At 39.1% G+C, this 15,994-nt stretch overlaps 1 protein-coding gene across 3 annotated transcripts in view; it reads left to right on the top strand.

Annotated features, from left to right (window-relative positions):
• GBE1 (1,4-alpha-glucan branching enzyme 1) overlaps positions 1-15,994 on the top strand; it is a 171,212-nt gene that overhangs the window by 106,257 nt on the left and 48,961 nt on the right. For all 3 annotated transcript variants that reach the window (XM_074857885.1, XM_074857890.1, XM_074857899.1), the window contains exon 12: positions 669-840. In XM_074857885.1, the coding sequence (XP_074713986.1) occupies positions 669-840 (172 nt within the window). The remainder of the gene's footprint in view (positions 1-668; positions 841-15,994) is intronic.

Below are 15,994 nucleotides of genomic sequence, written 5' to 3' on the forward strand. Positions count from 1 at the left end.
CTAGACTTCTTTACAACTCATGTGTCTCTCTGAAATGTAGGGAGTTTTCATAGAGTATAAAATAAGTATTGGGCTAATTGAACAAAAATTAGCTGTTTACATACAAAAGTTCCAAAACATTTTCAACTACCTGCATGCTAATATATTATAATAATCCTTGTTACATATGGCATTTGTGTGGCTCTTCTCAAGTAGCAGTAAGCACTAGCAAGTTAGTAATTCAGTCACTCTTTTTAGACGGAATTACTAGTTTATTTTTCTCTCTCATGTGAAATCACAGAAAACCAATCACATTCTTGATTGCATATAAATGCACAGCTGTGTCTGGCATCCAATCGAAACTCAGCTCAGGGATGTCCCTGCCTCAGTTTACATACTTTCTCTTTTTGGCAGCAGATTATATACATCACATCCACATGATTACACATCACGCAATACAAAGTTGCAGTAGTCAGAAGCTAGGGTCACTGTGACCTGATGATGAGCAGCAGTGTCAGGGTGTTTTGTTTGTGAACAGGGACTATATCATGCACACTGAGCCATGTTCTTAACTCCTTGCCAATCTTCCAAGTTCTTCCCTTATGATATAGAGCACCTGCTTTAAAAAAAAAGTTAGAAACATTTCCAGTACACCCAAGGGTTTTCTACACTTTTTTGAATTGTTATAGGCACTTGTTGGTGATAAGACATTGGCGTTTCGACTGATGGATGCAGAGATGTATACAAACATGAGTGTGCTCTCACCTCTTACTCCAGTTATTGATCGTGGAATACAGCTTCATAAAATGATTCGTCTCATTACTCATGCACTTGGAGGAGAGAGCTATCTGAACTTCATGGGTAAGTAATCTTCGGAACAAATCTTTCCTTTTCTCATCTACAGAATGCTTGTCAGGGAAATAAAACGATCTGACATCATCTTACATCCACAGTATTTATCACAATGCTGAAGTCTGAAGCATAAATGCTTTTATAAAGATTTAGTATGAAAGGTAATATGCATTGTTTTTCTGTCTGTAAGATGTATTATAAGACAAGAAAATAAAATCAGTGTGGTTCCTAACTGTAACAGAAATAACTTAAAAATGTGTGAGGCTCTAGCTCAGGTTACTCTGATTTACAATTTGGACTAGGATTTTAATTATTGTTCTGCAAGTTTGTCAGGTGGTGAGCTTTCTCTTACACAGTTGGGTTGTCTTTTGTCTCTATTCTTTTACTCTCCTAAACTTTTTAGGGTAACTGAATTTACTAAAGATAGCTCTGTGCTTAGTTATTAATTGTCAGGAAGTAATCTGGAATCAGTTGAATTATGTTTCCTTGCTTCTTAGTGAAGAGCAGGGGCTTAACGAGGTAAGCAAGGACAAATCATAGAGATAGGAGGCACATCCTACTATCAAAGCAGGGACATAGGAAAACTTAGCAATACTTCCTTTTTGTTCATAAACTGTAAAATACAACTGTTGCATTGCTTCTTAAGCACTGTTGCTACAAGAACATTCAGTAGTTAATCTTATTTAATCAGCAAGTTACAGTTCCATGTAGTCGTCTTGAAAGTTGTGGTGTTCTGAGTTTTATACAAAATGCTGAAGCTATTTATGCTTGATGCCGTTTACCATATTCATGTTCTTTAATTTCTTTGCAAAATAATCCTTACTTTATAGTAAAAATCAGTTCTGTAATGTGGTGTGACAAGTTCTGTATAGCTGTTGTGATAGTCTCATGGGGAAAAAAGGCTGAAAGCATGCTGTAAATGACCATCTCAGTTTTCTGACAATGAAACACTTGAAAATTATAGAAAATTTAGTTTAACATTGCCTTCAACTTTTACTGTTAAATGTTTTGTATTATCAACTTGAAGGGGATTGTTGGATATATTTATTGCCTTTCTTCCATTTAAAAATATATTTTTTTCCAATGAAAAAACTGAAGAGCGTTAATAAGGCAATGGTGGCATTTGATTTAAGCATGTCTGTACTGATACATGTTCTCTTCCTTGGCATTAGAAGAACATTTAAAAAATACCATGTTTGTGGGTTTTCTTAAAAAAAATTAATGCAACTTCAGTACAGAACAAATCAATTCAGTATATGCTATACTAGTAAAACTATTGTTTCCAATAAAATGCAGACATTTTTCCCAAGAGTGAGGAAGAGTTAATGAAATATTTATGAACTGTGTAGTCAGGCACCAAAATGTGCAAAGTACAATGTGTGTGCTTCCGTTCACGCTAGTGATGCTACAATAGTTAAGGGAGCAGGTGTTTAAAAAATATGCCAGCTAAACTGCAGCTGGCTCTGCCTCAGATTGACTTGGTAAAGTTAGAAAAATGGTCAGTAATTCAATGTGGCAAGTTAAATCCAGTGTGTCAATGCAGGTGGATTGAGCAATTAATACTGTGTATCCTTGGGTACTGCAAATGTTTAAGTAACTATGTTATACTTTGTTATATGTAAAAGGTGAAAAGATTATAAGAAATGTTGAAGGAGAACACATATAAATACAGAATGCTTTCAGTCCAGTGTACTTAAAATGCATGTTGCAGCATGCTATCTAGTTAGGCAAATACAGTGACAAATGAGTTATTTAACTTTCAGTTTTGAGCAAATACTGAGGGTGAGGAAGAGAAAGCCTCCCCTCCTGTGGGGGGGAGAAGTGGAAATCTCCTTTCACAACACTTGGAGAAGGCACTCCAGGTGCCTCTGTGCTTTCCGAGGTCCTTTAAGTGTCACTTGTACCTTGTTTTTCTGAAAAAGACACCAAAGCAACATGCTGCTTTCTCAGTGCTTTGCTCACCTTAGGAGAAACCCAACCGCTTCTAAAAAATGATGTATCAGGAGTGGAAATCTGTATTCTCAAATCTATCCTGGAATTTCCCTTTAAAGACCTGGAATAATGTTTAATTACACTTGTGTCGGAGTATCATTTGTACTCCATATGTGCAAGCAGATTCTTGTTGAGAAAAGTCGTACCCCATTGGACACCAAACAGTGGTGATTTTCTTCCATCTTTCTCATTTTTCATACTGGATGGTTTGCTGTCCTTCTTACAGGTATTGATAAGGAAACACTGCAAAAATCCAGGAAGCTGTTCTTTTTCATGTTTTTGGATATTTAGTTTTCACTGAACGCTTTTATTTTCCTTCTCAATTGCTTATATCCCAGTATAGGCAATCAATGATATATGCAAACTTAAATGTGAAGAGGAAAATTTTGTCATTCCAGTAACAAAACCATTGGGAACATTCTTTCCTCTGGTCTGTATTTAATTTTTTTGTGCAGCTTTGTAAGTAATGTCTGGGGCTTGGTGTGCCTGTCTGGCATGAAGACTTAACCTAGAAAGTGAAAATCAGCATATGCTTGGCTGAAAGTAAGCATGATAATGATAAACGTCTTGCTGTAGTGAATGAACACTCTGGAAGGCCAGTTTGTTTAATAGTAATAGTGAGAAAGTAGCAATTGTTTTGAAGCTTGTGCTGTGTCTAAATCCTCTGCTTTCAAAGCAGGTAGGGAGCAACAATCCTAGCGTAGCTGTAGGTTGTTCAACCCAACTCCTGTTTCAGACCGAGATTTAATACTGAGACTGGCCAGAATACAGTACTGGTTAGAAGATTTCATAATGACTTTAGGAAATCATGAAAATTACAAGTTCTTCAGCACAGTGCTTTAGTAGGGGCACAAGTCATGCTTCTTTAAGGGTTTCCTCTGCCACAGCTAAACTTCCATGAAAATGTTGACATAGATAATACACATTTGACTATCTGAACATAAATGACACTTACTGAAAGCCCCAAACATTCACAATGTGTGCCTATATTAAATAGTGGAAGTTTTCCAATAATAATTTTATTATTGGAAATAATAGGAAAAAAACCTTCTATTTGTACTGAAGTATTTTTGTTTGTAACTGTAGTGACATTGAAGCACAATATGCATCTAATATTAAGTTAAAACCAGGAAAGTATGTGGAAAAATATTTGGAGACAGATCTTTGTCCCCTCTAATATAAAGATTTCAAAACAAATCCAAAATAAAAACCCTGTATCAGACTAAAATCTTTATTGTCAATTTAACCCCCTAAAAAATAACAAAAAGGCTTAAGATTTGAGATGACTGCCTCAATTGCTAAATAAGGACTAATAGAAGTTGTTATAAGACTTCTAGAATACTACAGGAACCTTCTTATCTCACCTTGAAAATAAAGCAACCACTGTTACCCACTGGGCAACGTTTCACTTCAGCTTAGATTCACATATTTCCTGAAAATAACAGTTGAATTTACCACTACAAAACTGTTTTGTCTGTACATCCATTCATTTTCCTTTGTCTTTGTTTTCCATCCTGTCCCTGAAGAAAAGCTGTGGACAACCGTAATTGTTCTGTTCCTTTAAATATTTATTTTTCTTTTCTCTTGCTCATTGCCTGTGCCCTGCACTTAGGGAAACCCTGTGGGACATGGGAAAGCATTGTGCCAGTTCTTCAGTGAACGTGTTTCCATGTTCTCTTCTTAACTTGAAAGGTGCATCCATTTGTCTGTCTAGATTTAGACGAGCAAAGGTAGCTGCTTTCTTGCCTAGAATAGACATTAAGATCCATCCCCAGGGCCCTTAAATAGCATTTTAGGTCCTTGGGATCCTTCATAGCACAAATACCTACTGTTTTATGGCATTGTAGGGTCTTGCTTTTCAGGTTGCTAACAATCATTTTCTTGCTTCCTCCTTCATTTTAAATTGGTTTAAACTCAAATCTATTGATTTAAATGGAGATTAGTTCCTACATGAACCTGTAGCACTATTTTTCATGACTTTTCTATAGTAAAACAGCTCTTAATTAGGACTCCAGAGACCAAGTCTCTCCCTACAAAACAACTTTTTTTTATATATAGAAGCTAGGAAGTGATTTGCTGTAACTGGAACATTTTTCACAATCATGAGCATTGACTGATGGTATTACTGTTTGGGTTGACATTTACCTCTGATTCACTAATATCAAATCTATCTGTAAAGCTTCCTTGTTAGTTCATTTACACAGTGGTTTATCTACTTTATGCTTAAGGGGTTTTTTTTGATGCACTAAAACAGTTTCTCCTCTAATGGTTTGGTACGATGAGACACTCTTCTCTGGCCTTAAAAATATACTATGCATCATCTATTCATTTGAGTATTTTAGAGAGAGAAACTTAGATTTTAATTTTTTTTTTTAACTAAAGGATTTTATAACGTAAGACTTTTGAATGTATGTTGACAAACAAGAATGGTGCAAAAACTGTATCATAACCACCAATATCAGGGTGAGAAATGTGCATACAATTTAAGAATATTAAAGATTTGAAATAATGATACAACATAACTTACAATATAAATGGGACTATTACTTTAAAAAGAATCCAAAATGTTTTTATTGCTACGTGTTCTAGATAAAAAGAAATTGTATCAGGAACAAGGATATTTAGATTAAACCTATGGGAGTTTTGTTTTCTTAGACATTTTGCAAGTAAATCACTTTGAATTTTTACACTTTTTCTGTATGCTTTGTTATGCTTATTACTCCTGTGCACTGGTTACAGTGTGGCTTTTTAGACCATGACCTAAAAAATGGCCTTGCAAGAGCAAATGCTCTTTAAACTAGCTTACTTCATTCAACTCCTTTTGATAAACAACCTTGAAGTGCTCAATTGGTAAAGACTGAGGATTAGGATACATAGTTTGAAGTCATCCTTCTTAATATGCTTACCTAGTATACTTGGCAAATGTGCTTTCTGTGCTGCCAGTTCTACCAAATGCTTTAATTTCACAGAATCACAGAATCATCTAGGTTGGAAAGGACCTTGAAGATCATCTAGTCCAACTGTTAACGTAGCATTGGCAGTTTCCAACTACACCAGATACCCCAGCGCCATGTCAACCCTACTCTTAAACACCTCCAGGGATGGGGACTCCACCACCTCCCTGGGCAGCCCAGTCCAATGCCTAACAACCCGTTCTGTACAGAAATGCTTCCTAATATGCAGTCTAAACCTTCCCTGGCGCAACTTGAGGCCATTACCTCTTGTCTTATCACTTATTACTTGGTTAAAGAGACTCATCCCCAGCTCTCTGCAGCCTCCTTTCAGGTAGCTGTAGAGGGCGATGAGGTCTCCCCTCAGCCTCCTCTTCTCCAAACTAAACAACCCCAGTTCCCTCAGCTGCTCCTCGTACGACATGTGCTCCAGACCCTTCACCAGCTTCATTGCCCTTCTCTGGACATGCTCGAGTAATTCAATGTCCTTTTTGTAGTGAGGCGCCCAAAACTGAACACAGTCATCGAGGTGCGGCCTCACCAGTGCCGAGTACAGGGGTAAGATCACTTCCCTGTCCCTGCTGGCCACGCTATTGCTGATACAAGCCAGGATACCATTGGCCTTCTTGGTCACCTGGGCACACTGCTGGCTCCTGTTCAGCCGGCTGTCAGTCAACACCCCCAGGTCCCTCTCTGACTGGCAGCTCTCCAGCCACTCCTCCCCAAGCCTGTAGCGCTGCTGGGGGTTGTTGTGGCCCAAGTGCAGCACCCGGCATTTGGCCTTATTGAAACTCCTACAGTTGGCCTTAGCCCATCGCTCCAGCCTGTCCAGGTCTCTCTGCAGAGCCTCCCTACCCTCGAGCAGATCAACACTCCCACCCAACTTGGTGTCGTCTGCAAACTTACTGAGGGTGCACTCAATCCCCTCGTCTAGATCATCAGTAAAGATGTTAAACAGGAGTGGCCCCAAAACAGAGCCCTGGGGGACACCACTTGTGACTGGCCGCCAACTGGATTTAACTCCGTTCACCACAACTCTTTGGGCCTGGCCATCCAGCCAGTTTTTTACTCAGAAAAGCGTGCAATCATCCAAGCCTCGAGCAGCCAGTTTTGCCAGGAGAATGCTGTGGGAAAGGGTGTCAAAGGCCTTACTGAAGTCAAGGTAAACTACAACCACAGCCTTTCACTCATCTAATAAGCATGTCGCCCTGTAGTAGGAGATCAGGTTTGTCAAGCAGGACCTGCCTTTCATAAACCCACGCTGACTGGGCCTGATCATCTGGTTGTCCCGCATGTGTTGTGTGATGGTACTCAGGATGAGCTGCTCCATCAGCTTCCCAGGCACAGACGTCAAGCTGACAGGCCTGTAACTTCCCGGATCATCCTTCTGACCCTTCTTATAGATGGGTGTCACAATGGCCAGTTTCCAACTGGTTGGGACCTTTGCGGTCAGCCAGGACTGCTGGTAAATGATGGAAAGTGGCTTGGCGAGCACCCCAGCCAGCCCCTTCAGCACCGTCGGGTGTATCCCATCTGGTCCCACAGACTTGTGTATGTCTATGGATGTAGTAGGTCACTGACTGTCTCCTGGATTGTGGGGGGGGTTGTTCTCCCAGTCTCTGTCCTCTGGCTGAGGAGGCTGGATTCCCTCAATACAACTAGTCTTGTTATTAAAGACTGAGGCAAAGAAGGCATTAAGGACCTCAGCCTTTTCCTCATCACTTGTTACCATGTTCCCTCCCGCATCCAGCAGGGGATGGAGACTCTCCCTGGTCTTTCTTTTGCTGTTGACATACTTATAGAAACATTTCTTGTTATCCTTGATTGCTGAAGCCAGGGTAATTTCCAGCTGGGCTTTGGACCTCCTGATTTCCACCCTGCATAGCCTCACAGCCTCTTTGTAATCACTGTGAGTGGCTATTCCCTTCTTCCAAAGGCTGTAAACTTTCCTTTTCTCCCTGAGTTGCAACCAAAGCTCCCTGTTCAGCCAGGGGGGTCTTCTCTGTTGCTGGCTTCTCTTACAGCACCTGGGGACTGCCTGCTCCTGAGCCATTAACACTTCCTTCTTAAAGAGTGTCCAGCCTTCCTGGACCCCTATACCCTTCAGGATCGTCTCCCAAGGGATCCTTTCAAGCAGGTGCCTAAACAAGACAAAGTCAGCCCTTTTGAAGTCCAGGATGTCAGTCCTGCTTAGCCCTCTCCTGGCCTCTCTAAGAATAGAGAACTCTTATTTCATGATCGCTGTGCCCTAGTCGTCCTCTGACCGCCACATCATCCACCAGTCCTTCTCTGTTCACAAAGAGGAGATCCAGCAGGGCACCTTCTCTGGTCGGTTCTCTCACCAGTTGCATCAGGAAGTTGTCTCCCACACATTCCAGGAATCTCCGGGACTGGTCTTGCTCTGCTGTGCTGTATTTCCAGCAGATGTCTGGGAAGTTAGTCTCCCACAAGAACAAGGGCAAGCGATCGTGGAATTTCTCCTAAATACCTATAGAATATTTCGTCCACCTCTCTGTCGTGGGTGGGTGGCCTATAGTAGACTCCTACTACAACATCTGCCCTGTTGGCCTTCCCCCTGATTCTAACGCAAAGACACTCCACCCTGTCTTCGCTACACTTGTATTCAAGACAATCATAACAGTCCCTAACATACAGAGCCACCCCACCACCTCTCCTTCCTTGTCTGTCCCTTCTAAAGAGCTTGTAGCCCTCAACAGGCGCACTCCAGTCATGGGAGACATCCCACCATGTTTCTGTAATAGCCAAAACATCATAGTTTTCCTGTTTCATCATGGCTTCAATCTCCTCTTGTTTGTTACCCACGCTGTGTGCACTGGTATACATGCACTTCAGATGGGCTGATGTTTTGCCCCCTTCCCCCTTCAAATCTAATTTAAAGCTCTGTCAGTGAGCCCAGCTAACTCCTGCCCCAAGATCCTCTTCCTCCTCTGGGACAGGTGCATTCCATCTAATGCCAAAAGGTCTGGTGCCCTGTATACCAACCCGTGATTGAAAAATCCAAAGCCCTGACGGTAACACCAGTCTTGGAGCCACAAGTTCATCTGTTGAGTTCTCCTGGATTCTTTTTCATCCATCCCCCCAACTGAAGGGATGGAGAACACAGTTTGTGCCCCCTACCCCTTAATCACTTTCCCCAAGGACCTGAAATCTCTCTTCATTGCTTTAGGACTTCTCCTGGTAATGTTGTCACTACCTACCTGAAAAACCAGGAGAGGGTAGTAGTCCTTGGGTCTCACTAGAGCGGGGAGTTTTGTCTTGAGGTCCTTGATGCGGGCCCCAGGGAGGCAGCAGACTTCCCTATGAAACGGGTCCGGTCTGCATATGGCGCCTTTGGTACCCCTCAGAATGGAGTCACCCACTACAATGACCCTTCTGGGGTTCTTTTTAGAACTGGTTTTAATACCTGGTCCAGAATGACCCGGCCTTGGTGGACCTTGGTCTTCCTCCTTGTTTGTCTCATTTTCTTCCTCCTTCTCTTCCTCACTCAAAAGTTCCAGGGCCCCAAATCTATTGTGAAGGGACACCATGGAGGGTGTGGGAGGTCGGGAGAGGATTTTCCTGCCTCCCCAAGCAGGGACCTGTTTCCAGCCTCCCCCATCTCTTAGGTCCTCTCCTTCTGCCTAGTAGCAAGAGGTTGAGGGATTACCTTCCTCCTTTGGAGCCTCCATTTGCTCCTGTTGCTTTAGGGGTGCTAGGGTGTAACTCCACCAATCAAGTTCCCTTTCACGTCAATCTGACAGAAACAATTACCTTCTTTTTGAGGTAGAAAACAAGAAGGGTGTAATGTGAAATCTTACCTACAGTTTGGCATAGACTTCTTGTCCTATAGTGATAGACCACCTACAGCTTTGTTCCATAGTACCCTGCGTGCCCCCACTCACAACTTGGGGCAGGCAGTGGCAGGGGGGAAGAATCCAAATACATAGATAAGACTTCATTAATTGCTTTGAGAGTCTCTTCTGGAAGGTCTAGAGGTGCAAACTGTTAATATTTGTTGTTCATTAGAGTTGATTGAAAAAAAAGTCATTTCTACTCTTGCTCAAAACACATTAGAGTGACTGGGAGAAAAGCAATTAAAGAGAGACTGTCTCATAATTTAAAACTAAACCACACACACAAACTGATTTTCCTTCTGTCCCACCTTTTCTTCACAAATTAAGTATGTCCAATTACTAGAAATCTGGTGTGGGAGTTGATCATACTTCCTCCTTGAGAGAGGGTAGGGAAGAAAGGTCCATACATGCATGTATGTCATCTAAATACAGAAATAAAGTGGTTGTTAGCAGCAGTCTGTATGTGTGATGGTGCGTCAGTGTCCACCTTGTGGCTTCTCAAGACCCTTGAAACAGAAGCTGTCATAGTCAGCAGCATCCTCAGAATTCTCAAGAATCAACAGTTGCTGCAACAGTGTTCACGGATTGAAATCTGGGTAGGATTTTCTGGAGTAGGAGAGAGAATCCTCTAAATTGAGGTAGCTGTTGTGTGCGGTGCTCCTTTTTCTTTTAGAGTAATGCTGATGTTTCCTTAGTTGGTTCTTAAGTCTGCAGGGTATCAGATATTCCAGTATTATTAGTGGAGTGGATTTGTAATAAATCAAGCCATTCTGACATTTTCAGTTACAGGGTGTTTTTTTTTAGTGGATAGGTAGTTTTCTAGTTGTTTTTCTCGGTTACTGATACAAAGAGATTTGATTTTTAAGCCTGAGTTTTAAGTTATTTTGGGGACTAAAGATTTTTTTTATTATGCTTAGGACCATCATTTAACCATTGTGATATTGTTATTGAGACTTCTGCTAATATCTCAAGCTTTGTTCTTAAGAGTCCATCTTGCATCTTGTATGATTCCTACAGCTCAGTTCAGACTCATAGCATCTTTTCTGTCACCATGTGTGAGTGCATACAGCCTGGTCTACTGATATAATAGTTCCTGTGATGTCAGGACTTGCTAAAGAATAAAAAAGTCAAGTTGTAAAATAAATATATTTAAGTTAAATTAGAAACGAGTTCCATTTCTGTTTGTATGACAGCCTTCATTGTTGCTTTACTGTTGTTTTAAAGAGCAATCACACTAATAGGCCTCTATATATATTACAGCTTTACACCATATATTATAACTTAACCTTTCAGCACAAGTTTTTGGAGGCATTTCTCTCTTCAAGCATTCAAAATTATAATTTATTACAGAAATTATGACAAACGCATTGTTTTGAAAAGCTTTCTGCACATCTTCTGGATTTTGAACTCTGCAGGGCATGGCTATTATTCTGTCCTTTCATAATTGTGGTGGGTTTTTTCCTCCGTAGCTACAAAGTTCAGAAACTCTTTTCAGTAAACTATAATTATATACAGATGGCATTAATTAGTTTTACTTAACTGTCTTTTATGAAAAAAAGGATAAATGTAAACTACAATATTCTGACTAAATTATACTTTGTTTTCAGTTTCTTCACCTTGAATTCAAATAAACTTTAAAATCAATAGGTTTACCTCACTTTCAGACTACTTTTTAAATTCAGAGTGTAGTAAAAGCACTGTAGTAAAAGCTCTGTCTTAAACGTATCTCAAATTTATTGGGAGTTGTGCGTATAAATGCACATAATTTTACATAAGAAACTGTTTTGATTAGTCATCAGATGTGGTCCAAAATAAAGATGGAATATTCTTGCTTATCAATATGGAATTGTGATAGTTTTTGTAAACTTGATAATATATTGAAAATTAGTTTTTATATATACACATATGTATATAGAAAGGCTTCATTGCTCAATGATTCATTAAGTGTGTAAGCAATTAAGTGTAGTCATCTTACACTTTATATTTTGTGGTTACACTTATCTAAACAAAATGCTTTGAATGTTTTCTGTTTATATCATTTTTATGGGCTTTAAAATGTTACATATTGTAGTTATTCTAAAAATCTTGAAAAGCTTGGTTCATCCTATGAACTCTTTGTTAACCATTAGGGCTTTAGAAGAGCCTTGACGATGTAAGGTGTTTAAAAATGTCTTCGTGTGATGATTTTGTTCATAACACCTTTTTAAGAGGGGAAAAAAGTTATCTAGCTGGTTCCCTCTTCTGAGTGCAAATCACTCTTGGGGATATGTATATGTTTTTCTTATGGTCACATGGATATTTGGTCCATCACTGCATGTATTCAGACTGATAGATTGGCTATATTTACTACAGCTAACCTATAGACCTCTGCTTCTAATGCTCTGGGTTCTGGGTTGGAAGACACAGTGCAACACTGAAAGGAAGAATAAAAAGTATTTTTAGATTTCTATATAAATATTGATCTATAGATAAGGCTGGAATCCAACATCCAGGTCTCAATTTGGATTACAAAAAAAATAAGAATTTGCCCTTTAGAGAAGCAGTAGGTTTGTTTGTTATTTTTTTCTCTGTTGTACCTTCTTCATTAAATTCATGTAATAACATGTAGTTTTCATATAGAAGTGCTTCTTTAGCTTCTACCTTGTCACTAAACATAAGAGTAATGTTTATTTCCTAGTTTGTTTATCAACATCGCTAATGTCATGCTTAGTGCAGGAGGCCACTCATTTTTTTGGATGCCAGATGTCTACAGAAATGGTCTACCTGATAAAAACTAAATCTGTGCAAGGCCATCACTTGAAGAACTTTGTGTGTAAGAGCAGGGAAGAAGGTTAAACGTGCCCCATTCAAACAATGGTAAATACGTTGTTTATGTTAAAGCTTTTGTCTTTTCTCTCCCTATTGCTCACTGTACTTCATACAATTTTGATGCTGCCAATTTATCAGTACTCGTTTTAAGTTACTTATTTCTGAGACCCCCAATGCTGGAAAGAAGCTACAGCAGCCTCTCACCATACCCACCTGTGTTTTACTTCTACTTTTTGCAGTCCATCTGTATTTGATAATCTGGAGAAGGCTCAACAGTTGCATGGCTGAGAGAACAATGGACTTATTTTGTCCAAAGCTGTCTACCAAGGAGCAAAAAATTCTTCCTGATTATACTTTGTAGGCTGGGTTTTAGAGAGAGAGAGGTGACACAAAATGAGTCTTCCTTTCCATCCCAATCACATAATTTAGCAACGCAAAGCTGTAGTGAGCTGGTGTAAGAACATGCATAAGAATCTGTTAATCAGCAACCCTACCTTTGATGACACGTTGTTCTTTCTCAGGCTGGTTTTGGGCAATGCAGAGCCAAATAAAATTAAACCCCACGTGTTACTCAGTAAGGAATTGTTGTTTTGAGACATGACTGAGCAGGTGACATTTTGTATTAGTAAAGTCTGAATAATAGATCCTCAGGCATACATTACAATTTGGATTTTAATATGTGCAGTTGTGGTAATCTGAAATGAGTTCATCTCAGTAGTGTCATTAATTCCCCAAATCAATGTAGTTTAAACTGAGATAACACTTTCTGTGATGACATTGGAAAAAAAAAAATGTCTTTATGAGTTCAAGAACTTTGTATTTTCACAAGCCCTATTTATTAGCTTAAAATCTGCTCTTTGTCTTTATTTTCTGAGGCCATCAATCAGATGCTCACTCAAAAATTTACTAGAACATGAATTTAAACAACACTGTAGTTGAATTTGCATTGATCTTCAAGGGGCAAGGTATTTTCTATGCAAATTTTCATAAGAAGTGGTAAATTCTGCAGAATAAAGCATATTAAAACATCCTTTATAAATGTTGACCTGTCTTTCTTCAACGTCTTTTGAGATCTTCAGTTTGAAATTTCAAACTGTGCAGGCTTCAGATGTCAGTAGAATTTATCACTGCAAGCATAGAGTACGTGCTTTGATGTGGAGCACATTTCTGTTGTAATTTATTATAACCTTGTTGAGGTTTACAAAAAGAAAATATGAAAGCACTCTAACCTATTTGGTGTGCTTCCATATGTCAAGAGATTTAATGGAAAAATGCTTTTATATAGTAGCAGTCAGAGGTAGCTATGTATTGGTTTTGGAGGGAGCAAATGCATGGTAAGGTAGAAAACAGACCAGGAGAATGTAGGGGTGGAGGAGGCATACAGTCAGGTTGGTGTTGCAGTGGAGCTGCAGGCTCCATTAACCCAAGACAGTCACTTTATCTTTCCCACTGAAAAAATGCATTCCTGTATGTAATTAAGGGTAAATTATTTCTGTGAACTCATGGAAATTGATAAAAATACAATGAAAATGAGGGATTTTAGTTTTACTTCAGAGTTAAGTGTTATGAGGTTAATCTTGTGTATGAATATAGAGCTGATTTTAGTAAACTCTCAGGAAAGGAGAGGAGGAATTTATGGTGGAATAAATTAGAAAGGGAGTTTAGGAAGAGGGTAAAATCAGTTTTGGCTGAACAGAAAATTAATTTTGTTAGATTATTTTTTGGAGGCAAATAGAACATGTACCTTTTGAGTTGGAATGTCTTGTTGAACATAAAACACTACTTTCTAAATGCATTACGTAGAAGTGCAGGGCTGGAGGAGAAACAGGACAAGTGATGCAACATCACAAGGAGAGAACAGAGGATTGCTCACAAAGCCAAGAGTGCTAGCACAGTCTTCATGGCCAGAAGTCCAGAACTTTTACTCAATTGGGATAGTTATTCAGATCTTTTTGTGAAATTCAGAGCAGGTCCTGCAAGCAAGATATTTCGATTGAATAATCTCTTAACTAGCGTTTTTTAGAGATGATATTTAGAAGTGACCTATTAATCCACTCCAGACTTGAGTCAGACCATAGGCTATGAAACAGGTCCCTTAAGCTCATCAGTGTTTTTCATCAGGCTAACTACTAATACAAAATAAAATAGTACAGGAAATCCTGGATCATCTTGATGGTTGCATTATAGGTCAACTCTTAGTGCAGCCTAAGCTCACAACCTTTGTCTTCATAATGAAGAAATATATGGTCTTATTTCAAAATATGAATGCAAAAAAAAAAAATCTAAAGGAAAATGTTAATCTGTTTTAACATACAGTGTTGGATCAGCAGGATGCTTTCCACCATTTACCTTGTACTCCTTAAATTTGTGAAAAGTACAAACACTGGGATTGTGATGTGCACTTAAAACAGCTTTTTTATTTTTCCCTTACTGTAGACTTCTGCGTAGGTGTCTTTTGAGCATGTGTTCCCCTTAAGACTGGGGGAAAATTTGTGTATGGCCTTTTAAAAACAAACAAACAAACTTGGTTCAGACTGAGCTTTTGTTCTTTTTGTTTATTTTTGTGATTGGTTATTTATTTTAGCTCATAGAGGTTGCCACCATCTTAGAAAGTGAGGAATTGTACATAATACTGCTTGAAGGGAAAGTGCATAAGTCTGAACTGGATGGACTTCTGTAACTCAGATTTTTTTTTCTTTCATCTAAGCCAGCATAGTGAGAGTGCTACCTATTTATAGGTACCAAAATACTGTGTAAATGTCTACTGTATTTTCAGTAAGTCTTCATTTGTGATACTGTGCTTTTTTCCTCCTTGTGTTCTATTTAGCTGTACTTAGGCAGCTTTTACGCAGACCTTTATGAATATGTGCACAGTTCATTCTTTAATACCCTCTATTTTTTCAATATATTTTAAAATCTCATCTAGCTTTTCATCTCATTCCTAACAATTTTTTTTTTTTTTGGTGGGGGAAAACCAACCTAACAAGTACTATTGAAAATATTCTGTATGGCAATAGTATATTTGAAATATTAGGTTACCTTCTTTCTAAATTTGCTTCTTAACACAATGGGGGCCTTACATGCACTCTCTTATCTTAATACATGTCATACCTGCAAGCATCTTGGTGCTAAAGCACTGATTTACACTGATCAGAAAAATAGAGATGATCTAGAACATAGTAATGGAGGTCCTGTTTGGGGTACTTCTTACTCCTGCCTGCAGGTGCTTTTCAAAGGAGAAGTTGGAAGTTTAGTCTGACCAGTTGCTGCAACTGAAGTGTTTGGTTTTGTTTTACGTTCCATTTTATTTCGGCTCTTGTCATGAAGCTTCCTACCCCCTGCACCGCCCCCCCCAGTTTAGTCCTAAATTTTGAAGCTATGGTATAAGCTGTGCTATGTCTCTTCACGTCAAATTTAATGTGACTATATAAAGCCCATAAATTGATAAGTATGCCAAAATACTGACATGTTCATTTCAGTAGATGTAAAGAGAACTTGCATGATTTGTGCAGACTTCGGCAATATGTGAAATTTGTTGTTCTGGTTGGAGAGGGGGAG

The sequence above is a fragment of the Strix uralensis genome, chromosome 2, assembly GCF_047716275.1.
Source record: "Strix uralensis isolate ZFMK-TIS-50842 chromosome 2, bStrUra1, whole genome shotgun sequence".
NCBI classification, from domain to species: Eukaryota; Metazoa; Chordata; class Aves; order Strigiformes; family Strigidae; genus Strix; species Strix uralensis.